Source organism: Vigna radiata, unplaced genomic scaffold, assembly GCF_000741045.1.
Source record: "Vigna radiata var. radiata cultivar VC1973A unplaced genomic scaffold, Vradiata_ver6 scaffold_473, whole genome shotgun sequence".
Taxonomy (NCBI): Eukaryota; Viridiplantae; Streptophyta; class Magnoliopsida; order Fabales; family Fabaceae; genus Vigna; species Vigna radiata.
This window is the reverse complement of record NW_014543788.1, coordinates 46135-69981: the sequence shown is the minus strand read 5'-3', so window position 1 is coordinate 69981 and position 23847 is coordinate 46135. Positions and strand designations below refer to the sequence as shown.

Genomic DNA, 23847 nt, shown 5'->3' with positions numbered 1-23847 from the left:
AAGAAGAGAGGAAGAAAAAGAGACATAGAGAGAAACACTTGAAAGAAAGATGAATTACTCTCAAGCTTCTTTGATGTATAAACTTACTATTGTAACAAGAGAGAATAGAGAGAAATAGTTTGAGAGTTTGTTAGATTGATGTGTATTGAATATATATCCTCTTTGTAAGAGTAATCATCTAAAGATTTGTAAGCAATCTGTTTGATTACACATTATGTAGAGAATTAAAATACTTATTCTTTAACTCAGTTGAGTTAAAGGATTACCAGGCAGTGTATCGGGTTGATACTAGGATTATCTAGTGGAAATCAAGAGTAGGTGAAAATCAACTATTCAGGATAAAAAAGTTATTTGTTGACTAGGGATACTAGGAGTGTGAAGAATACCGCACAACCAGGACTGGTGAAACTTAACTAGTTAGGGTAACAAAGGTTATTCGTTGACTATAGATACTAGGAGTGGGTGAAAATTAGTGAAGGTCACAGTAATAGGGGTTACTAGGTTGACAATGACAACCAAGAGTGGGTTAAACTCAATTAGACGGTGTATCAGAAGGGTACCTAGGAGCGTTTAGGGATACCAGGAGTGGTGAAGAATACTGTAGAACTAGGAGTGAATGAAACTCATTCAAGGTCACAGTAACAAGGGTTATTGGGTTGACAACGACAACAAAAAGTGGGTTAAACTTAACTAGACGATGTATCAGAAGGATGCCAAGAGCGTCTAGGGATACTAGGATTAGTGAAGAATACTACACAACCAAGAGTGGGTGAAACTCAACTAGTTAGGATAACAATGGTTATTCGTTGACTAGGGATACCAGGAGTGGTGAGAATACTTATATATACTTCATTGAATATCTAATGAAACTCTCTAAGTTGTCTTAGAGGAGAACTGGACATAACTTAATTGAGTGAACCAATATAAAACGTTTGTAAGTTAAGCTTTAATTTATAAGCTACCATTCTATCCGAAAAGCAATCTCTCATCACACACATCTTTAACACGTGTGACCTATGTTAAGAATCACTCCTTCCTAAACACTAGGAGGATGATCTAAAACTAGAACTATAAATGAATTGATCAAAATAACATTTATGAAGTACGTTTCACGCAACTCATGAGGACCATCCAAATCATGATCTATATATCAACCTAAAAAAGAATGTTGAGAAACACTATTAAACCCCCCTTCTAACGTTTCCCGAACTTCAAGACATAGAAACACACACACACACACAAGCACATACACACATAAACACTCACACACACACAAACACACATAAACACACACACACACACATACACAGACACACACACATAAACCAACACAAAGACACACACAAAAAAACACATAGGCATACACATAAACACAAACACACAAATATATACACAAACACAAACATAAAGACATACACGCACAAACAGAAACACAAAAACACAGAGATACGAACACAAACATAGACAGACACAAACATAGGCACACACAAACACAAAGATAGACAAACACATACACAAACATAGATAGACACAGACACAAATAGAGATGAACACATACGCATAGACATAAGTTTTGGTTGTGTGAGGTTAGGAAAGTTGTTGTATCTGTGATGGAGGTAATGATGGTGAATGCCATTTATTTTCTTTGTTTTCATGTGGAGATAGCTCGACTTTGCAGAAATCGACATTTGATTAAAATTTTTTGTGCACTAAAAAAATTCTAAAATAATTTTAATTTCTCTAGATATCATTTTATATTATTTTTAACATTAAAAACAATTTGGTAATTTTATTTTTTAATTTATAATTTTTTTTTTCTTGTCACATAAATCAAATTCTTCACAAACTTTCACAAACATTATCCTCAAATCCATTCTACCATCACTTCCAAATCTCTTAAAAACAACAAGATAAACTTCACCTTTAAATCATTCCTCCGAAAAGAATACAACTTAAGTCAAATTGAGTTCCGTATATAACTAGACTAATAATTCATTAGCCTTTTTCAACTTCGGAAGGTAGGTACAGACTACATTCCAAACAACCACAGACTTGGAGGAAGCAATGCACACTATGGTAACAATTTTAAGGCAAGTAGCAATACAAATACAGTACATTTTTTCAAGAATGTGAATATTAAGGCCAGTTTATGACTTTTGTGCTCCACTTGTAATTATCCTATTTTTTCTACATAGCAACACTTGAATACAGTGAAGAAGTGAAGAAGTGAAGAATCCAACTGTTATTAAGTTTCATAGTAACATCAAAAGTAGCCTCTTGTTTCAAAATTTTAATCCGGTGTTATTAGAGCTGTTAGTTCTTGTGTTGTAATAATGGTAGCGTAGCTGTCACTGCTAGAGTAGTTTTTCTTAGTCAAAGCATGTGAAGAGGGTCAAAATCCATCGCCCAAATTTCAGCATTTGATGAATGAAGGTATAAGAGATATGAATACACATCATGGTGTCAATCAAACAAGTGTAGTAGCACTTTGGTTCGCTTTCAGTCCAACACCACTGACACTAACATCTCAAGATGGTGATGAGACATGTACGATCTTCTCTCCCCTTCCCTTAGTATTATTTTTCCTAAGATCTTGCCTTTGTTATATTTTTTTCTTTGTATCAGCATGTTCTATTAATAGTACTTGTAAGGGTCTTTTCTACCAGACAAAGGCTTCATGATTGATAAAGATTTCCTAACTGCTATTTTAAATTACTTTGGCATTGCTTCCTTTGTCAACAAATGTAGCAGCCAGAGTCCAAACTTTGTGGTGATCCAAGTAAGCAAAAGATCAGACACACGTATTGTACTGTGTATCAATCACTTGCTGTTGTTTCTGGCTATTGTTGATTGGATTTGAAAGAACTTTTGAGTGAATTATTCTACACTCTACTCCCTCCTTCTTTCTCAGTCAGATCAGATTTCCCTTGACACTTCAAAACTGACTAATAACATAAAAAAATATTTGTAAGTTCAAATGCAACCACTTAAAGCTTCACTAGTCAAATTACTGTTGCTTTAGAGGTATGCTTCAATACCACCCTTTTAAGGTGTGAAATGATGGGAGGGAAGTAGGGAACCAAAGGCTGTGCTTCATACAGAAAATTGACACATCCAGTGATCTTTTACCATCCTAGAATTGAGTGAGTCACTTGTTACTTTGCAAATGAGTGGTTCATACCAAAGAAATTGAAAGTTTTGAGACTTTGAGCCCCCCATTAGCCCCCTACTTATTTCAAAGGTTGAAATTGAAACTGTTTGCTGTTGGAAAGGTGAAAAAGACCCTTTTGCTGTTTCCTTGTCCGATGATAGTGCAGTACTTCACCAGTGATTACTCAATGTAACAAACAACAACTACTGGTGACAGTAAAATATTGGTATGTGTGTTTGTATGAATACATGTATAATTATTCTATTTAATTTTTCTCACTACCTTTGATGTCGGCCAATAATAGGAAAAGGATAAAGGAATAAGATAGTATGAGAGCAAAACATGCCTAACTCAGACCCACCACTCAATTACCGTAACACCATCATCTTAGTCAGCAAAACTTGCGTGCTCATTCCATTTGGGGCATTATAATGCTCTTTTAGCATACTTCCACTCTTGCTAATTCAAATTGAACGTGTATTATATAACAGGTAAAAAGAAAAGAGAAAAATATTAGTATAATTGGGATTTCTTTGGATGTCTCGATCATCTAAAAAAGTGACTAATTACTTCAGAATGTGGCAATGAAATGGAAATGTACCGAAATTTGCATTATGAATCTCACTGTAACCTGTGAATGCTCCAGCAATTATCCATTTTGATGGATGTCTGAGTTTGTGTCTCTCTCGTATAAAGATTGATTTGTTCTAAGAAAAGGTTAGCAGAAACAAAGGGTGTTATGTGCTTTCCAGGCCCTGTCCTTGTTGCAATCTATTTGCATTCTTTCTCACAAACCCCACCACAGAACCACTCTCTATACGCTATTTTCCACTGTAGGAAAATGATACAATTTTGCAAAATGTCACAATTATGCACCAGTGCCTTTCCAAATATGCTATACCCTTATGTGGAATTAAGAGAACTGTTAAAACTATATTTTCATGCACACTTGTTATTGACTAAACACTGTTTCATATTATTAAATCGCTTGAAACTTTTTATTCAACCTTACCACTAATCTAAGTAAATTTGAACAACTGAAAAAAACCTCTGATAAACAAAATTCACTGACACTTTCAAAGGCATGAAATAGAATTGCAGCAATCTTTTTTCACTCGTAATACTATTTCTGTTTGCACAAGTGGCATGCATTATTGGAATACTCTACAAAAACAAAACATTTTTTCAAAGAACTAGAAATATAAGTAGTAAGCTCTGAAGAAGAAATTTTCACTGATATTTAGATTAAATATTTACGCATAGTTTCAACATGCAAGATCAGTTTCATTATGGAAGAAGCACCGACAAACAATCTGATGACTAAGGCTAAGTAGCAAAGTCAATGGGCATGTGGAATGTGGATGAAAAGCTAAGTTGATATACACTTGGGAATGCTGCTTACTGGGCCTTATGGATAAAATATGGCTTATAGACGGTTGTTCCTCAAGCCTTGGTCCACCAGAGGCCAGAAATGGGGCATGGATATGAAGGTACAAAAGATACAAGATGATAGTGCTTCCACATCTATGCTCTTTATTCCTTTAGAGGGGATCAAGGATTACACCTAAAATTGGTGCAAGTAACTTTCAAACCTAGCACCGAGACTTAGGAATTAAAATTAACATGATATGGCACCAAGATTTTGAAACTAAAACTTGATGTTTTTTGTTGCTGATTCCCTGTGGTTTGGTTGTAGTCTCACGGAGGTTGGTACCACCTTAAAGGGAGATAATGACATAAAAGAAAAACACTGTAACACCTTGTACTGCAAATAGTAACTTCCTAACATTTTATATCTCGATATGGTTATAATTGGCCTCAAATGGTACTATAAAATTTGAGATTAGCCATCAGAAACAGAATAATGCTGTCTACTTTAATGGAAGAATTATAATTGCTGAGCTCCTAAATCAGAAGAAAATATATAATAATAGAGCTGCAAAATGTAATTTATGGTTGGAAAAGTTATAAGCAAAGTAGTTGTTTCATAGTAGAGTTTTATATGTTTGTTTCTTTCTTATGCAAGATTTAATAATTGATTAATTATATAAATAATGTGGGGGCTTCTTTGGCCCCCCCAATGACCCAAGCAAATCAGTTAAACTCGTGGCCCCTTACCCTTCAAATAAAAATTAGCTCACTCACTTGATTGCTTTGTTTCATGTGGAATGTATGTGCAGTTCCCACTGTGCTACTCCTACTACTAATCCATTGATTACAAAGCAAGGCAAAAGCATATGGGTAGAAAGCAAACAAAAAGACCTTGTATTTTAATTCTAATTTAAAATCCTATGATAATTGCTAATAATCATGAAGCATATATAGGTATACTCCAACAGGTCGGTCACCCCAATTCAACTCTCCCAACACCAAAACCATACTCTTGTGACACGTTCATAACGCTCATCCATGATATCAGCATGAAGTGTGATCATAACCCACAACACACAAAATACAAATTCATGATACAAGTATGCATAATTTTATATCCATAAACAGTAACAACATACAAATCTAAAATAGTGCTTATAAGAGTATGTATGTGCCTAACATATCCTCCTAAAATCAATTTTCACATGTTTCTGTCTAAAAGTTCTCGTAAACCTGTGCAAATTCCAAAATGAAAAGAAAAAATCAATAAGAAACTTTGAGAGCAACAGCTGCAACATTTTCTGTCTCACACACAACCCTCTCTCCAACACAGTTTTGGAGATCTCGTTTTAGCTAAGTGGTACATCACGTTCCGTTATCCGCCGCCTTGCTTGCTTGATGTTGAGTGCTGAAAGTACTCAAAACTTTTATCAAACACTTGATAAAATATTTGAGATGTATCAGTATTGTATTGTATTTGTATGTGATAAACGCCAACTTCAGTTTCACGTCAGTCTCTTATATGTCCATTTAGTCTTTCTCTCCCTCCCTTCTTTGCATTACAATTCTATAAATACCACACCTTACCTTGTTACTCACCACCTTCATTTTCCATTATTGCTCTTTCACTCCACCTTTCTTCCTTGCTCTAGAAAGCATGGCAGATAACAATGTCAACCTCCCACCCGGTTTTCACTTTTATCCCACAGATGAAGAGCTTGTCGTCCATTTCCTCCAAAGAAAGGCAAATCTTCTACCTTGCCATCCAGATGTCATCCCTGATCTTGAACTCTACCCTTATGATCCTTGGGAACTTCACGGTACATATATATACATATATTTTATTCTTTATTACTTCATGTCTCAATAGAAAGGTTCAAATTTCTGTTGAGGGAGGTGAGCATGTTTAGTATACAACAATGTCTTAAACACAATTGTTTTTCAAAGTGAATGCTATTTAGGGTCAATTTGAAAATCTCAATACATGAGAAAATTAAAATTTCATGCCAATTTCACATGAAAAATATGTAAATGAAAGTTGGTGTGTATTAATCAATTGTGGGTGGGTGGTTTTGCATTGCTGCAGGTAGAGCTTTGGCAGAGGGAAAGCAATGGTACTACTACAGCAGGAGGACACAAAATAGGGTCACTGGGAATGGTTATTGGATGCCAATGGGAATGGAAGAACCAGTGATTACAAGCTCAAGCAACAAGAGAGTTGGCATGAAGAAATATTATGTTTTCCATGTGGGAGAGGCCCCTGATGGTAACACCACCAATTGGATAATGCAAGAGTATCGTCTATTAGATTCTGCTTCTTCTAGCAGATCATCCAGAAGAAGACCACAACCAAAACCGGTTAGTACGTAGTGCAGTACAGATAGTACATGAAAATTTTACCCAAAAAAAATGAAATTTGATATGTCTACTCATGCTTTCTTGGATAGTAGATTGTTTATATATTAATTAACTTTTCTTTGGTTGTTTGATTCAGGATCACAGTAAATGGGTGATATGTCGAGTTTATGAGCGGGATAACGATGATGATGATGGTGATGGAACAGAGCTCTCTTGTTTGGATGAAGTTTTCTTGTCATTGGATGATCTTGAGGAAATAAGTTTGCCAAATTAAATTATGCAAGTGATCTAGTTAGCTACATTATATATCCAAATGGGATATTAATTTAAGCTAATTTTGTTGTTATCATGATCATTATTATTATTATAGATATTTACTGGTTGTAGTTAAAGCCTTTAGCAGTTTAGCTTCCATTGTAATCAGTGAAGTCGCTATAGCTAGATTTCCACATAGCAGCCTTTCAAGTGGGGCACTAGGTGAAACTCATGGGCAAACCAAACAATATGCAGTGTGACGTTATGCTTTCAAATATCCCATTCACTGGCACAGGTCAATCTTGGAAATTCCATGCTCTTTAGTCCTTATTCCTACACGTGGATAATCACAAATCTAGTATCTATTCTCAGCCATTAATGTAGGACTCTTTAATCCTCCAAATCAAGATAAGATATGCAAAAGCTTTATTTCTTGTTTCTTTAACTTTCCATGTATTAGCAATTTACCATATAATCTACACTTGACTACTGTTGCATAAGAGTTCTGTGCACTTAAAAAGACATTCTGATATAACAAAGCAAATGAAAATGGAATTAAATTTATTCTGGGATAGAGAGTGGTGAGATTGAATGCCATGACAACAGCAAGTGTTCTTTGTTCAACTTGATGGTGTTAGTTTAGATATGGAATAAGTCATGTTGGGAGTGAAATAGCAACCTAATATGTGTTCAAGGAACCCTTTGAACTGGAAGTTGTGATCCTCACGTGCAAGGATAGTGTTTGAGAGAATGAATGAGATTCATGTTGATTGAATTTGTGGAGGGTTGTGGAGCCCATTGAGCACTCCAAGGGATGCTTGCAAGTGAACATTGGGCAATAGTCCTATTAGGCTTTTATAGCTTTTGCCTACTTTGATGGTATTTGTTAGCTAGTTGTCTTGTGTCACAATGCTGAGGGACATTTTATTTTATTTTTCTGTTTTTGCTTTGTATAATTTTTGTTGCATATGGGTTCCTGCTTAGGGAAGCATCAAGTCATGTGTGATGCAAGCATTCGCATGCTTTGAAGCACCAACACGAGCACTATATTATATCCATATATTGTCATCACAAAAGAGTGACACACCAGTCCATGATGCTTACCTCATTCATGAGGTTCTTTCTCTCTTCATACATATCCACTAGAACAGACAAGATTATGACCAAGAGCTTTCTAAGTTTTATGACAAACTTCCAATGACACAATCATGGATTAAAAATGAATAATCACACAATAAAAAATTAATTTAGAATTGCATTATTGGGCATCTTTCTCATTAGCATCTACCCAGAGAAATGAAAAGGGTTAATTTTTAGAATATACAATAGCACTTATAATAATGTCTAGTAATTACATGTCTGGCTAAGCAGTGAAACAAATGGTATAATTTAACAACATCAATATTGAAGTCAACTTATTGCAATGATTCTTTTGACAAAGGCGTGCTTGATAATTGATGTGTGGCGAATACTTATGGTTTGTTTCTTCTATGTTTAAAATGAAGTTCACACTTTTAGAGATAAAGAAACCACAAAGCTTCCGTTTTTCAAAAGGAGAATTTTGTGTGGAGAAAACTCCGTTCATATGAAAGGCCTTATTAATTAAATGTAATGTGAAAGTCAAACCAATACAACTTGGTTTGTCGTGGGAACTTGGGTAGGTTGTGAAGTCAGAGAAATTTTACTCAAAATATGAAAATGAAAGATAAATGTGAAATTAGCCGAAATGCTTTGGTCAAAGAACAAGAGCTATCACACTGCCTCTCCTCGACAAGTATATTCATTTGATTTTGATAGGATGTGAAAATGAGAGTTGAAGACTGTGATAAAACAGACAAAAGCTTTTATAACACTGCTTTTATGTTTTGCTTTAGAGTAACTGACTAAAGTAATGTAATAACTGACATCTTAAAGGTATTACTAAGAAAAAAAATGAAACTGTTTGACCGTGTATTAACTCCACTAGCAAGAGCAAATCGATTACCTCTCATCATTTTTATTCACTCTAATAACATTCTTTTTATTCATCACATCACATTACACACTTTATTGTTTCTTTTTGATTAAAATGGTAGTTTAAAGTCATGTGGTTTGAAATCTTAAGGTAGAATCCAACATCTGAAACTTGGTACTTAAATAAATGATAAAAGAATAAGGAAGGGAGTTTTTGTCCTATCCAAGTATGCTTCCCTTCGATTTTCGCATCCACGAGTCTCCGTTGTTTCTTATAATTATAAAAATGATAAAAATACTATTTCATTGCTTAATCAGCTCGTAACCACTGAACCTTCTAATCATCTCACTCGTGCTTGCTTATTAACATAACACATGTGAGTTGAGTGAGGTGTGATTTTCGGTGGCAACTTCAAAGAGACCAAAAGTCATTACTTAGAAGAATCACATAATTATACTTTGTGGCTCTCAATCTCACAAACTATATGCCCCGTTTGGACCTGTAAAGTGGAAAATGCCAAATCGAATTGGAAGTCATTATGATTGTCTGTCATGAAAACCCTCACAATGGGCCTTGGTTTTCTTTCACCTTGTTCATAAAGTTTTGGTTGTTTGTAACAAAATTTATGTGTATTGAAAGCCACAAAGTGGAAGGCAGGTGTTTGAGAAGTACTCATCCAACCCAACCCTATTGCCCTTTGGCTTGCTTGTTTTCGAGGAATTATGTTTCCCCCCCTTACAATGGCAAAAAGTACAACCAGTCACCATGATTGTGAGGCCAATACCTAGGTAGCTTTTGAGTGAAGTTAATTATACCAACCCACCCATGCAGCCATCACAAGTCAACACAAAAGTTCAAAATAAGTCAACCCCACACAAAGGGATTACTCAAAAGGGAAAAGGCCTTCTATGGTGGAAATTCTGAGTGAGTTTTGGGTGTGCTAAAGGGAGAGAACTTGTCGCCCAAGGGACAAAGGTCCTAACATATGAAGGAAACAAAAAGAGTGTGGTTTTGCACCATGAGGACTCAATACAACGCTGACCCAATTAAGGGACCACATAAACGGGACAAGGATACGACGTTCATAAGAAAATAGTTTGCCTTTTCTAATACGAGAATACTCAAACATGCTGTATAACTACACCTATACAACAATTGCTTTGTGGGGAAAAGACAGATGTTTAGGAAGCTGGTGTGTATAGGCAAGATATCAAGATCAGTGTACTCAGTATATAATTTAAAGAATGGGAAACAATTCATTAAAACCAATTACTTTTATATTCAAACTAAAAGAAAGGGAAACAATAATACGTAAACATCCAGAATTGTATAATCTTATTAAGTTACCAGTCATAGGAAGGTACAAATTCCCATTGTGAATCCCCACATCAAGGATCTTTTATACGTATTGAACAAATGTAGTCTTCTCGCTTTCGATCTGGACTACAATCTGTGTACTGATTCCCACCAGTATCCAATTCAACTGTGGTAGCATCATGTACTGTTTCTTTTCTATTTTAGTTTACTAACTAGTACATAGCAAAATCCCAAACTGTCACTTTTCCAGGAGAAAAAATAGTAAATATTACATATTAACCAAAAAGGGGTATCAATATTTGGCAATTAAGTCAAAATAGAAGTAAGCTGATCAGCAACAAATAAATAACTTCCTACAATCATGGATGACGCCAACCCAGTGCGAGCCATCCGCCAACCAATACCGTGGAACAAGACATTCCTGTCTAAAGGATGGATCCCAGTAATTCTTTCAAACTTGTTTCCTGGTCGCTTCCATTTCAAAATCTTTCTCTCCATTGAGATGTGCTAGAAACATGCAAAATGTGAGTAGCTATCAGATTGGTTGCAATTTGGAAATACATGAAATTACAGTATTTATTTTATTTATGTGATATAATAATATTATTTAAAGTTTGGTATGACAATGTAAAGAATTAGCGTATAGACTTTGTGGGTCACACTTGTTGATATATGAAGGCAATTTCCCTGACTAACCTGCAAGTAAGCTTAACGTAGTTAATCGGACACTATGCAATTTTTTTCTCAACTATTTATAGTCTCAAATTTTGACTTTACTATCTACGTAACAGTAATACACTTTTTGGTAGCAAGTACTGAAACACAACTTTATGACTACCAGGACATAATCCAGCAGTTGATTGCTGGGACTACAGAGAAACTTCTCTGGAAATAGGAACACACTATCCTATCACCCAAAATAGAAATAATTAATGAACATGTTAATTTGGACAATAGAGAAAAATGTTTTGACCTTGGACCGAATACGTCAGATTCTTTTTTTTCTTTCAGTAAAATCTGCAAATGGTAATCTTCTGGGTTGAAATGTAGAAAGTAAACTTCAAAAAGTTACTGAGTTCATGTATTGTTAACTTTTCTTTAGTTAAGTTTACTATGTCAGCCTTGTTGTCCTTTGTACTCCTTCTGTCCTTCCATTTTTTTTTTGTCAGAAATGAAAAGCAATTCTTAGCGAAAAGAATATGGCTACAAAATACCAAAATCATAATATACAAAACAATCAAGCACAACCTTTCCCTTTTTCTGATTCTAAGGCTTTTATATGTAAGAGAATATAAATAAGGCAGTAGTTCACACAGTTTCAAACTTTTCAGTAACAAGCAGTATCATTCATACCTTTGGAAGCACATTACATTGTGATCTACTTCTTGAAGTATCAAAACCATGAGAAGCAGCAGCAGCAACAGAAGCTGAGAATCCAGCAGTAAGACTAACAGTGAAAGGAGACAATGGACCAACGTCTTCATTTAACCTAAGTCAGGACCAGGACACTTAGATCAAAACAGAATAATTAAATTCACTTGTATTAAACAAATTAATCCAAAAGTACTAGTAGATGACCACAATATACAATTTAGGTTCTGTTTAGACAAATTTCTCCAAAAAGACTTCTAGGAGGGAAAAACTGCGAAGAAAAAATGAAACAAACTTCTCCATAAGTTAAAATCAGCTTAAGCATAAACTAATTTGTAAAAACTATCAAAAGAAATAACAGAAAATATCAAATGAAAACACAATAAAACAAAAAGCTGTGAATGCGTAGTTGCCCTAATTTGTTCTTCTGGCTTCATTTCATTGGAAGTGCAAGTACAGATGATTACATATCCACTTTAAAAAAATCCACACAAAATGAAAAACAAGAAACCTGTAAACCTAATCTACAATAACCTTATGCATAGTTTACTGCCACAAAAACAAGCAATTGCTATTCATAAGGGTTATTACAAAACAATCTGTGTAGAAGGACGTTAAAAAGTAGTAAACACAAATAAAAATGTTAAACATAGTTAACTATATTTAGAATTTTTCAGAAAGATACCTTCCCTAAAAATACAACACTAACAATAGAAGGAAGAATGATTCAAAATAAATGTTCATTCAATTAATGTACAAGAAATGAACCTGGGTGGAGGATTCATCCCTACAGCCTTCCAATCTAGCATGGCTTGGTGAAGAAATTGCCAGGTTGAAAAAAATATGCCCCCAAACACAGAATCTCGTGCAATTCCAGAACGAAGACCTCTCCATAAAGTGCTCCAGCCTTCCAAGGTTATAATGTCAGATGGTCTCCTGACGCTGGAAACTGCTGGTGGCTTCCCAGATCCTGCCATTGTCCATGGATACTCTAGTAAAGCACTAGTCATGTTCGTATTTTTTGTTGTTAAGGTGGATATAAGACGAGTATACAGGTCCAAGGACCTTTTGTCTGGATAACAACCATTAAGTAACCTTGCAATTAAAGGTTTACGAGTCCCATTTTCCAGAGCAAAGTTGGGGCTCGGAACATATGAAGCAGAGGTAACCTGCTTGCGAAGCTTGATGAGTTCAAATGGAGAGCTTATGACTGTCTCAATGGCACCAGATGCCATGCCAGCCAAAAGTGCCTCGGAAGGAAACAAATAATTATCTTCCCGACCATCTGCCATGTGCAAAAATATATTTGTGAGCACCAAATCATGCTCCACCGAAGAAGAAATTCACTATAAATTGTAATTTACAGAGTACATCCTCTAAAACGTATTCTGATAATAAAAAAAAAAAGACTTAATGAACTTTAAGTCAAGCAATCAAAAAGCCAACTCAAAATCAGACAATGCCAATCTACTGGCATATAAAAACTTCAAAACTAAGTTATTGATATAAAGAGAAACATGTTACAAGTATAAGCAATTAAAAGAAAGTAGTCTCACTCTATTTCATTGATATTTACGAGAAAACGGAAACAAAAAAATACTAATCACACAAGAGATTTCAAAGAAAAACAAAAAGAGTTACCTTTAGAAAAGGCAGTCAGAATTTCATAAACCCCAAATCGTGCTCCCAGACCAAAAATCCTTCCAACCGCCAACCAGCCAAAACCACTGTACAAACCTAACATGTCCAAATACAACAAAACACCCGAATTACCACACTGTCTGTATAAAGAGATTGTGCATCAAGAAACCAACAAGAAACAGCAGTTAGCTTCACAAAACCTGTAAAATGCGACCAAATCTGAAAATGCCAAAAAACAAATGTAAAGTTCCCATCAATCCCGAACTAAACATTGACCCATTTCCATCATCACCCAGCATTCTCATGTCTATTATGCATACACGAATTCAACGTTCTGATTCTCCTACAGCAAGTCATAATTCAATATGTCCCAGGAAAAAGAATAGCATTACCTGCATTACCCGACAGAAAGACTACTCTCGACAAAGCCTGAGCAGCGTCCAATTGTTTACCAGTAGTGGAACCAACCTTTGAATAAAGAAGCAGCGTTGAATAAATTCACATGGGCAGGGCTAAAAAGAAAGAGGGTTGAAGAATGAAGAAAAGGTGAGAACCTGAATAAGAACTTTCATAGTGTCGAGTGGATAAGTGAAGGCAGTGGCAAAAGCCACTGACCCAATACCAGCTATACCATGGACACCAATAGTCTGGTTCTCAGATAACTCCTTCATCTTAACATCTAAAATATGGAGGAAATACAGAATAAGAGTGATGACTTTTGAAGAGAAGAACCACGGCAAAGAGTTTTCGAACACGATGTTAAACCCTACGATGTTTTTATTCACCTAAACTTAAAACAATCTATTCTAGATTATTATTAATTATTAATATAGTATAAAATAAGTTCGAAATAATTAAAGAATATCTATTTTATCACTCTTTATAAATTTTTGAAATATTTTACAATTAAAAACTTAAAAGAGTTTTAGAAAATAGAAAACTACCACTATTCAAAAGTTTTAATTTTGTACACTATTAATTATAATTATTGAGAAATATTTAGTATATAATGAAATTAAATCTCTAATATAGTTTTTAAACAATTTCCAAAATTGAACTTTTCCAATAACAATAAAAAATTAATCCTCCAAAACACAGAAAGAAATTTTTTCCTCCGCTTCCATCCTGTACTCCCAGAAAATACAATAATTCCAAATTCTCCATTACTAAAATTATAATAAAAAAATAAAAATTATTCCTATCCCTCTTTTTTTTTTTTAATAAATTTCAAATTGTTTAATCTAAAAACTATTTATAAATGCGAAAATATAATTTCGAACATGCATTTTGTGTTAAAAATAGAAATAAAATTAATTTTAAATATGTATAAATAAATATAAATTTCACTTCAAAAATCAATTTTATAAAATTGAGTTATTAAAATATTTATAGGCCACGAAACTCGACCCTGACATTACCTTATGGGCTTAGTTATTTGGTACTAGAAAGCCCAACACGGAGAAGAGAAAGAACATTTAACTAACCCTAATTCACAGAAGCCATTAAACCCGACTCCGCTGCTCCCGCGTTTCCTCCGACTCCTGCAACAATGGTAAGCTTTTCTTCATCTTCTTCTTCCTTAAGCTCTCATCGATCTCTTTTAGCAGTGACCGATTTTTTGTAACTGTTTTCGGAAGGTGAACGTTCCGAAGACGAAGAAAACCTACTGCAAGAGCAAGGAGTGCAGGAAGCACACCCTCCACAAGGTCACCCAATACAAGAAGGGTAAGGACAGCATCGCCGCTCAGGGAAAACGCCGTTATGACCGTAAACAGTCCGGTTACGGTGGACAGACCAAGCCCGTTTTCCACAAAAAGGTACCTTCCTAACCCCACAATCCATTACAGTTCACTCCAAGCACTGTTTATCCTTTTTTTGTCATTAAATTTAGTTTTTTTTTATAATTAATTAGGCCAAAACCACCAAGAAAATTGTGCTGAGGCTCCAGTGCCAGGGATGCAAACATGTATCCCAACATCCAATCAAGGTAATCATAATCCCTTTCTGTGGTTTTTTTTTGTATTGTCGTTTTGAACTCGTAGCTCTACTTGTTTTGCATTGTTTCTATTCTGCAGAGGTGCAAGCACTTCGAAATCGGCGGCGACAAGAAGGGAAAGGGAACCTCTTTGTTTTAGTTGGAATTTGCTTTTTCACACACTTTTCTTTTCATTTATTTTGTTTTGTTTGCCGTCTTTGGCATTTTAATTCTGGAGTAATACCTTGTGTTTGGGGATATTATTTAGTTTTGTTTTGAGAACTGTTATAGTATCAATGACTAGTTTTTTCCATTCCTTGAAAATTTAAATCGTGGCTATTTCGTTGTTTGGCTTCATCTATCTACATTCTTCGCCCATTACTGAATCGCTGTTTGGTTTACTTTGTTTGGGAATAGAACAATGCAGTTGTATATTATTCGTTGCGATGAAGTTGTTTTGGATTTACCATGTCTCTTGAATTTGGCAAATGAGTTAATTGTCGAATTTGGAATGTGGTTCAGTATTTTTGTATTCTAGTAAATTTAGTATTTTCACTATTTGGCAATAATGGTTGGAGTGAATTTACACTATTTGCTATTTCGCACACTCAAGTTCTTTGGAGTCAATGAACAAGGGAAAAGTGTCATCGTCGTTCGATTTGGGCAAGAGTTCCATATAATAAGTTAGTTGGGTCGATTGAGTTAGATTGCTTTTTGTCAGGGTTTGTTTTCGCTTCAGTCGTCGTAGTAGCTAGAGTGGCGTGAGGGGTGGTTGAGGCTTCCGAAGAGGTTCCCACGGGAGTTCTCTTGGAGGTCCATTTGAATGCTGTGGTGGCCATCGGAGAAAGGAGAAGGAGAAAGTGAAATGAGGAAATCTAGGTTTGTGAAAATTCAAATTTCATTCATTGTTGTTGAGTTTAAGAATATCGAAACTTTAAGGTAAAAAATTATGTAAAAAATTATTTAATAAATGCATTTTCTATATATAAATTTTATATATTTAAGTATATGTCAATTTTTAATGTTTTATGGATAATGTTCATAAATCGTACTATTCACGAGAAATGGTTCACACATTATTTGTATCTGGATTCAACCATCATGGGACAAACCACAATGAAGTATTGGGAAAATAAAGTACACTGGGAACAAAATGTAGTAATGAATGTATGAGAAATTATGTGTGTGGGTTTACATTACACTTTTGGTGATCAGCAGGCGCAAGGAGCTTAGACACAAGTATTCCTACCGGGGTCAAGTGCAACTGCAAACTAATGAAAAAGTTCTCCTAATTAATAATAATAATGTCCATAGTTTTGTGGATACTGAGTCATGTAATAAGTATTGTTAGGTTGTAGATTTGTAAATGCAGCATTTCCGTGCATGGTACTCGCATATTGTTGCCACATCACTTGTTCCTCCATTAATAGCTTCTGTCTTTTCTCAATCTCTGACATTTGAACGTAAGCTGGAGGTGCCACTGCCAATGAGGCTGCGAACGGATCTACACTTGCACTGCCAGCTGATGTTTGTGGTGCAGGTAATGCCAGCATTGCAGGCCCTCCTGTTAGACCTTGAGCCATACTGCTAGCACTGCCATTCATGCCATAAGTTTGTCCTTGCATAGCTGCACTTGTTGCTGCTTGGCTATACATACTATCCAACAACAATGTGTCAAACCCACCTCCTAATGATGGCTTTCGGTTTGGTAAGTAGCTGGGTGATTGGACTAATGCTGTTTCCCAATCTGCTGCATCATCAAATGCATGCCAGGGAAGCGCTTGCGTTGCGCTTGATGCTGCAGTTGCACCATCAAATAATGCCAAGGCTAGCTTGTCTCCATGTTCTTCACTTGGTACCATGTCATCTCCTAAATCCAATAGATCACCCACTGTTTGCACTATTTTTTCCTCTTTGGCTTCTTCTTTGCTCTCTTCCTTCACAACATCTTCTGCTTCTTCTTGGCATAAATGTTCTGGCGCTGGCAATGCCTTGATTTCATTCTTCTCCTCCTCTGCTTCTTCTTGTTCTTCTTCTTTGTTTTCTTCTTGGATTTGGTTTTTCTTATTTTGTGCTCTGTCTCTGATGTACTGATCCATGACCTCTAGCTTCTTTGTTGTGACCCTTTCAATGTCGGGGTACTCAGTAGAGCGAGCAATTCCAATATTCTTGGACCAGCTGTAGAATAAGTCTAGCTCATCATATTGTTTCCCAACGCGACAAAAAATGTCATACACCCTAATGCAGTCTGGTGTCTCCATGCCAATGAAACGATCAATGAAGATACTCAATATTTCTGTGATGTTGTAATATATTTGGAAACTCTCCTTCACAATGGGATAGAGAGCCACTGTCACAAGTCGATGCGTCTTTGCTTTCCCTGTTAGTTCAAAACAACGGTGAGATGAGATGCTTTTATGTTTTAAATACCACAATTCATGACCAGCTGTAATCAAGATGCAAATCTTTTAATCATAGAATTGTTATAAGATGCATTGTGATGAAAATACGGAGGAATTAAAAAAGTTAATAGTTGTAGTAATGGTAATAAACCTGTGGGACGACAAGCTATGAAGCGCTCAAGCACCAATTGCAAGTGTTGCATTTTGGAAAATAGATTGCTAGTTTTCAATTCAGAAACTGGGGTGGCTTTGACCATTTCTCTTTCGTTGTTTCTTTCTCTAGAATGTCTACCATTTACACTTTCTTTCTCCATGATTTCGTCTTCTTCCTCATCAGAAGCAAACCTGCTGCGCCTTCCACGTTTACTTTGCATCCTATACTCGAGTCTTTCATCTAGATATAATGCATAAGTGCGCACAAATGCAGAGAATTCAAATGAATTAGACTTTGAGTTGTCCCTGAAATCAGACATGTTGAGGAAGCGAGTTCCACGACGAGTTGCAAAGAATATTTCTTGTTCATACGCAGGATCACCCTCTGACAGCAACCTTTGAATCAATATAAGTGTTTTTAAAGCCACTGTCCAACTACTGGTCCTGCTGAGACGCCTAGAGAGGATGTTTACACATGCACAGATGAATGCACGAGAGTAACATGTTAAGCTCAGAATCTCCCTCACGTGCTTCTCTTCAGCTGGGTACTCATCATGCTTCGTTGCTTTCACAATTGCCACATGAAGATCAGCAAGTGAGGTGCTGTTTCCCACCTTCGCCAGGCCTATGCTCGTTTGATCCTTCACTGCTCCAATGGCTCTTCTTAATGACCCTGGAGCCATGGATTTTTACTCTTTCCAATTGCTTCTCGATCAAACTATTAAATCTTCTACTTTTACACTTGTCAATTTCCTTAAATTTCCCTTCAAAAAACCTCTCCTTCCCTGCAATTTACAAAATCACACCTTGTTCAAAAAACGTCTCCTTCCATGCATTTGAAATTTAACCTAAAGGGTGGTTTCCTTTTTTCTTTTGAACAGAGAAAAGGGATAAAAAAAAAAAAAACAAATAGAGAGAGAATGCTACCTGAAGAACAGAGGAGGGGCAACAATTATGATGAAAGTGTTTGTTTGTAATGTCTTAAACCCAGAATGATTTAGAAAGTAAGAAGAAAAACATTTGTTTGATGTTTAGAAGAAGGGAAAGGAAGAATAAGGTATACAGAAGGATACATAGTTGATTCTATAGTCCTCTCTTTCCCTATTCTTCCCTTCCTTCTGTTCTTTCTTCTCTGTGTGAAGGTAATGTCCAGGCTCAAATGGCCAAGCATAGCCCATTTTTGTAGCATGAAAACATGGTAGCAGAATGAGTTGTCGTGACTGTATGCTTAGCTTGCATTTTCTCTTTCATGCCTCATATTTTTGGCACAATCTAATTTTAGTTTTTAAATAAAGCAAATTTTAACCTTTTTTTATTTTTTTTCTTTTATCTAATACTCTCAATTTTTCATTTTTGTTTCTTTATTGAAGGGTTTACGATGAATTTAGAATACGAAATATTTAAACATTAAAGAAGCAGAGAAAACTAGAGGATCACAATCATACTCAATTAAAGCTAAAGAGGTTAGTCAAAGGTGTAATTAGGTAAGTCTTCTTATATCTCCAATGATCTTTTAACAAAACACTTATATGGATAAAGAACTTTAAAGAGATTATATATTTATCAATTTTAACAAATTATGTACTATATATAGTATAATATTTTCCATTTTAAATCATGTTATATAAACTAGTTTCGTATAGAATCAAATAATAAAATAAAACGTCACTAAACTAGTTTTAAGCTTCGTTGTAGTTTTTCTTTTCTCAAATGAAAGGTGTCTGTGTCTATATATGTATATATTAAATAATGATTTTAATATTTATACTTATTTTATTTTCTTAATTAAATGATTTTTCTTTTCTATTCTATTCCATATTTTATTAGGTTTTTGAGAAATTTTTGGATCTACACAAATATAACCCTTCTAGTACACAATCAATAGGTAAAAGATTTTGCCTTTGGTACACTTGCCATTTCTCTTTCATCCCCAATGACCTCAAAATCTCTAGGCCGTAGGATAATTTCGGTCCTATATTTTGTAAATTTTATAATTTTGGTTTTATTTTTTTCTATAATTTTGTAATTCTATGTAATTTTAATTCTTTTTTTTTTAATTTTTAATATTTTGTAACTTTGCTTAATTTACAATTTTTATAATATATTGAGTCATTATAAAATAATATTTAGTAACAAGTTTCTAAAGTTGCTATTATGCATTTTTCTTCAATCTCACTTTATCGTGTCCAATTTTATTGATAAATGAATTGAAAAAACAATTTATAAATATACTTGTAAGAATTTGATTTTAGGCGATAAACTAAGTATATGTGATAATAATTCTCCGGTGTGATTAAATTTAGTTTATGCTTAAATTTGAATTAATTAATGTTTTGTGTGTGTAGAACTTGTTTTTAGGCGATAAACTAAGATAATAATTCTCTTAAATTTAGTTTATGCTTAAATTTGAATTTAATTAATGTTTTGCGTATAATACTAGTGTATGTATTTGAATTAGTAACGAGACCAAGTTGAAACAATATCAAAGGAATTTGAGTATGACGAGTTGTATCAAGTTAAGTTAAGTCAGATTGATATTAGGTTCGGTTGAATTGAATCCATATTAGACTAAGTAAAATAGAGTTCATGTTGCATTGAGTTCACTTAAGCTTATATTGAACCATGTCAAGTTGATAGGAATCCAGAATTGAAAAGAGACAAAAGAGTGATATTTTATTGTATAGACTCTATAGAACACAAAGAATACGAGAACACTCTTTCCTCCAAGGGTTTTCCGTTCACAAAGAGCCAAAGCTTAATCTATAATATTATCAAAAAGTCCCCTCACACAAGAGCTCCCTACCTTCTTATAAAGGCCCCCTAACCAACTAACCAAAAACTCACAACTAATTTCTAAACTGTTTCCTTTCATTATGCACACATTACCCATTATAACCTTTCACATTATATCATATCATTACACCCTGTTGCAAAACAACCTTGTCCTCAAGGTTGGTACAATAATGCTTGTTCCCATGGCTCATCTTCATCATAGGAAGGGAACCCAATGGTTGTTGCCCTCCAATTCAAGTCTAGAGGCTTGGGCGGTGGTCTATATGAAAGAATTGTTGACTCCTTTAAGAGTTGCTTCTATTCTAGAATTCTCATGGACCATATGATTGTTCTGTACTACTGTCTTCTGACTTGGTGACCACTTACATGGGTCTGGATTTTAACAATTTTCTGATGAATGATCAAGAATTCTTTTCTCTTCTTCCAACCCCAATTTTTTTCTTTGTATTTTTATAACAGTGACACTGGCTAAGCCCTCTCCTTGCCTAGATTTGTTCATCCTAAAAGCTAAAAAGGAAAGAACTTGTTGACTTGACCATCCAATTTCTTCATCATCATCATGTTGAGCTAACTATTTCCTCTTAATGTTATATTGCAGTCCTGTAAAGAAATATCCATGTCATTGATCTTCTCGTGTTTTATTTGTTTGTGACAACTATATCTTGAATTCTCGGGTGAATTTTTCCCTACTTAAAGCAGTTGCATATTCTACTTTATTTCCAACCATAATAGTCACCTTGTTCCCACCATATTTTGCTTTCTTTCCTCTGTCTTCACCCTTCTTCACTGTTTTGACATACACACCACAGTCTACCCCATTTTTTCCCCTAAAAACAACAACTTTTGCCACTTCCTCGGCTGCAACGCCTACAATATCTCCATCATAATTTTTGTGTTCTGCACTGATATCTATTTCTCTTTCCTTCCTAGAAACAACAACTTTTTTCACTCCCTGGGCAGTAACACCAGCAATGTTTCCATCACGGTTTTTGTCTTCTGCACTCATATCTTTCTCTTTCCTTCCCAAAAACAACAGCTTTTTCCACTCCTTGGGAAACAACACCAACAATGTCTTCATCACAGTTTTTGACTTCTGCACTGATATTTCTTTCTCTTTCCTTCTCCCAATTGTTTGAATTTTCCCCTTTATATGAAGGTTTCTTGAATTTCTTGATGTCTAGCAGACTATCTTGCCCAACCTCCATCCTTATGTATCCTTCTTTCTTTCCTTTCATTTCAAGACATCTTGAAGAATTTCCTCTCTCCTTTCTATTTTTCCTTCGTTAACAAAATCTTGATCTTCATCTACAGACCCTGGACTCCCTTCTAATCCTTTTTCCTTGTTCCATATTCTTCCTCCAAGAACTTGCAAGAGTTTTCTTGCCGCATTTCTTGCATATTTCTTCTATATTCTGCCATGCTCATTTTTGGTTCTGTCCTGCTCCTTTTCTGTTTGCTGGTCCTCCTCCCCAAGGTATTGTCTCTTCCTTCCATGCTTCCATCTTTTCTTGACCACTTATTGATCTGCAACCTTTGATCCGATCTTCCTCTCCTAAAGGTATCCGGTAGGTTCGACCAATTGATAGGAACCCAGAATTGAAAAGAGAAAAAAAAGTAATATTCTTTATTTTATAGACTGTATAGAACACAAAGAATAGGATAACACTCTCTCCTCCAAGGGTTTCCCCTTCATAAAGAGGCAAAGCTCAATCTACAAGATTATCAAAAAGTCCCTTCACACAAGAACTCCCTGCCTTCTTAAAAAGGCCCCCCAACCAACTAATAGTGATATTCTTTATTGTATAGACTGTATAAAACATAAAGAATAGGATAACACTCTCTCCTCCAAGGGTTTCCCCTTCACAAAGAGGCAAAGCTCAATCTACAAGATTATCAAAAAGTCCCTTCACACAAGAATTCCCTACCTTCTTATAAAGGCCCCCCAACCAACTAACGCAAAACTCACAACTAATTCCTAAATTGTTTCCTTTTATTCTGCATACATTACCCATTATAACCTTTCACATTATATCTTATCACAAGTGGAGTTAATTTGTGTCTATATCAAGTAGGGTCATTTTGGGTTCATGTTGAGTTGAGTTGAGTCAAGTCCTTCTGAGATTTAGTTGAATCAAACTTATCTTTGATTGAATTGATTTAAATCGAATCAAGTTGATCCGGATCAGTTCAAGCTCAATTGAGTGTTTCAATCCTAACCTTTGTACCAACCTTTTCCTTAAAGGTTGATGGATGCATAATTACACCTAAAGGTTTAAATAGAAAAAGAAAAGCAAGTTGGAATTAGGATTGTTGCCAACATTTTGTCTTGAAAACCAAAAAATGTTGATAATAAGTATCATCAATGATATTGCCAATGAGCTAAACCTTTTTTTAACCTGGGTTGTATATTCACTTGTTGTCTTTAAAATTGTCATTCAAGTGATAGGAAAAAAATACGCCATAGTAATGTTGTCTACACCCTCGTCAAATTCTGTTGTTTGGCTTTTGCTCTTAAACAGATGTCTCACTAAGACCTCTATTTCGAACGGTTTTAACTGTTAAATAGAATGTTCTCATCGATGCTATTAAACTTTTGAATCGATAGTTCATTCAATTTTGTTCATCGACCCTTACAATATAATTATGTACTTTTCTTCTTGAAATTGTTGATTTCTTTGTTGTTTGATGATGGTAAGTAAAATGTATAACAAATAAGACTATTTGGTTCCCATTTTCTTTTGTTTTTCAAAGCATTCAGTTACGTTACTTTGGGTAATTGAGTTATTCATACATGTAAACATAGAGTATCTACCATTATCATTTATACTTGATTTTTGTCGTTGTTTGAAAATTATATACCATTTTAATTATAGAAACACAAGGCACAAACAACTACAGAAACGTAATACCTCTCTTATTATGGAAACCAGAACAACACTGGTACATAAACAAGTAGAGATAACACAACAAAACAAATTTTTAAACTTTGATTTTTATTCCTAACATTAATGACTAAAATAATAAAATTATTTAGTTTCCGAATATTGCAATTTATTTTAGTTTGTCGGTTGCATTACATAAATTGCTTGTCAAATAATATTTAAAA

At 34.9% G+C, this 23847-nt stretch overlaps 4 protein-coding genes across 5 annotated transcripts; 2 read left to right on the top strand and 2 right to left on the bottom strand.

The window, feature by feature from the left end:
* Positions 1–5751: 5751 nt before the first annotated feature.
* LOC106754769 (NAC domain-containing protein 104) lies at positions 5752–7616 on the top strand. Its single transcript, XM_014636833.2, has 3 exons — positions 5752–6342; positions 6609–6880; positions 7017–7616. The coding sequence occupies exons 1-3, from the start codon at positions 6180–6182 to the stop codon at positions 7152–7154; spliced, it is 573 nt and encodes a 190-aa protein (XP_014492319.1). The 5' UTR covers positions 5752–6179; the 3' UTR covers positions 7155–7616.
* A 2791-nt stretch (positions 7617–10407) lies between these two features.
* On the bottom strand, positions 10408–14177 carry LOC106754766 (mitochondrial arginine transporter BAC2). Of its 2 annotated transcripts, XM_014636830.2 has the most exons (7): positions 13973–14177; positions 13811–13886; positions 13419–13514; positions 12862–13062; positions 12546–12747; positions 11760–11895; positions 10408–10913 (listed from the first exon to the last, which is right to left on the bottom strand). In XM_014636830.2, exons 1-7 carry the CDS (start codon positions 14087–14089, stop codon positions 10713–10715), a joined length of 1029 nt encoding a protein of 342 aa, XP_014492316.1. In that variant the 5' UTR covers positions 14090–14177; the 3' UTR covers positions 10408–10712. The 2 variants fall into 2 exon arrangements, with proteins under 2 accessions (XP_014492316.1, XP_014492315.1); XM_014636829.2 differs by having other exon boundaries at positions 12546–13062.
* Positions 14178–14825: 648 nt separating this feature from the next.
* Positions 14826–15750, top strand: LOC106754767 (60S ribosomal protein L44). Its single transcript, XM_014636831.2, has 4 exons — positions 14826–14970; positions 15056–15235; positions 15331–15405; positions 15494–15750. Exons 1-4 carry the CDS (start codon positions 14968–14970, stop codon positions 15551–15553), a joined length of 318 nt encoding a protein of 105 aa, XP_014492317.1. The 5' UTR covers positions 14826–14967; the 3' UTR covers positions 15554–15750.
* A 935-nt stretch (positions 15751–16685) lies between these two features.
* Positions 16686–19096, bottom strand: LOC106754764 (putative clathrin assembly protein At1g03050). The gene is made up of 3 exons (XM_014636827.2): positions 18876–19096; positions 17947–18733; positions 16686–17773 (listed from the first exon to the last, which is right to left on the bottom strand). Exons 2-3 carry the CDS (start codon positions 18629–18631, stop codon positions 16686–16688), a joined length of 1773 nt encoding a protein of 590 aa, XP_014492313.1. The 5' UTR covers positions 18632–18733; positions 18876–19096.
* Positions 19097–23847: the final 4751 nt, after the last annotated feature.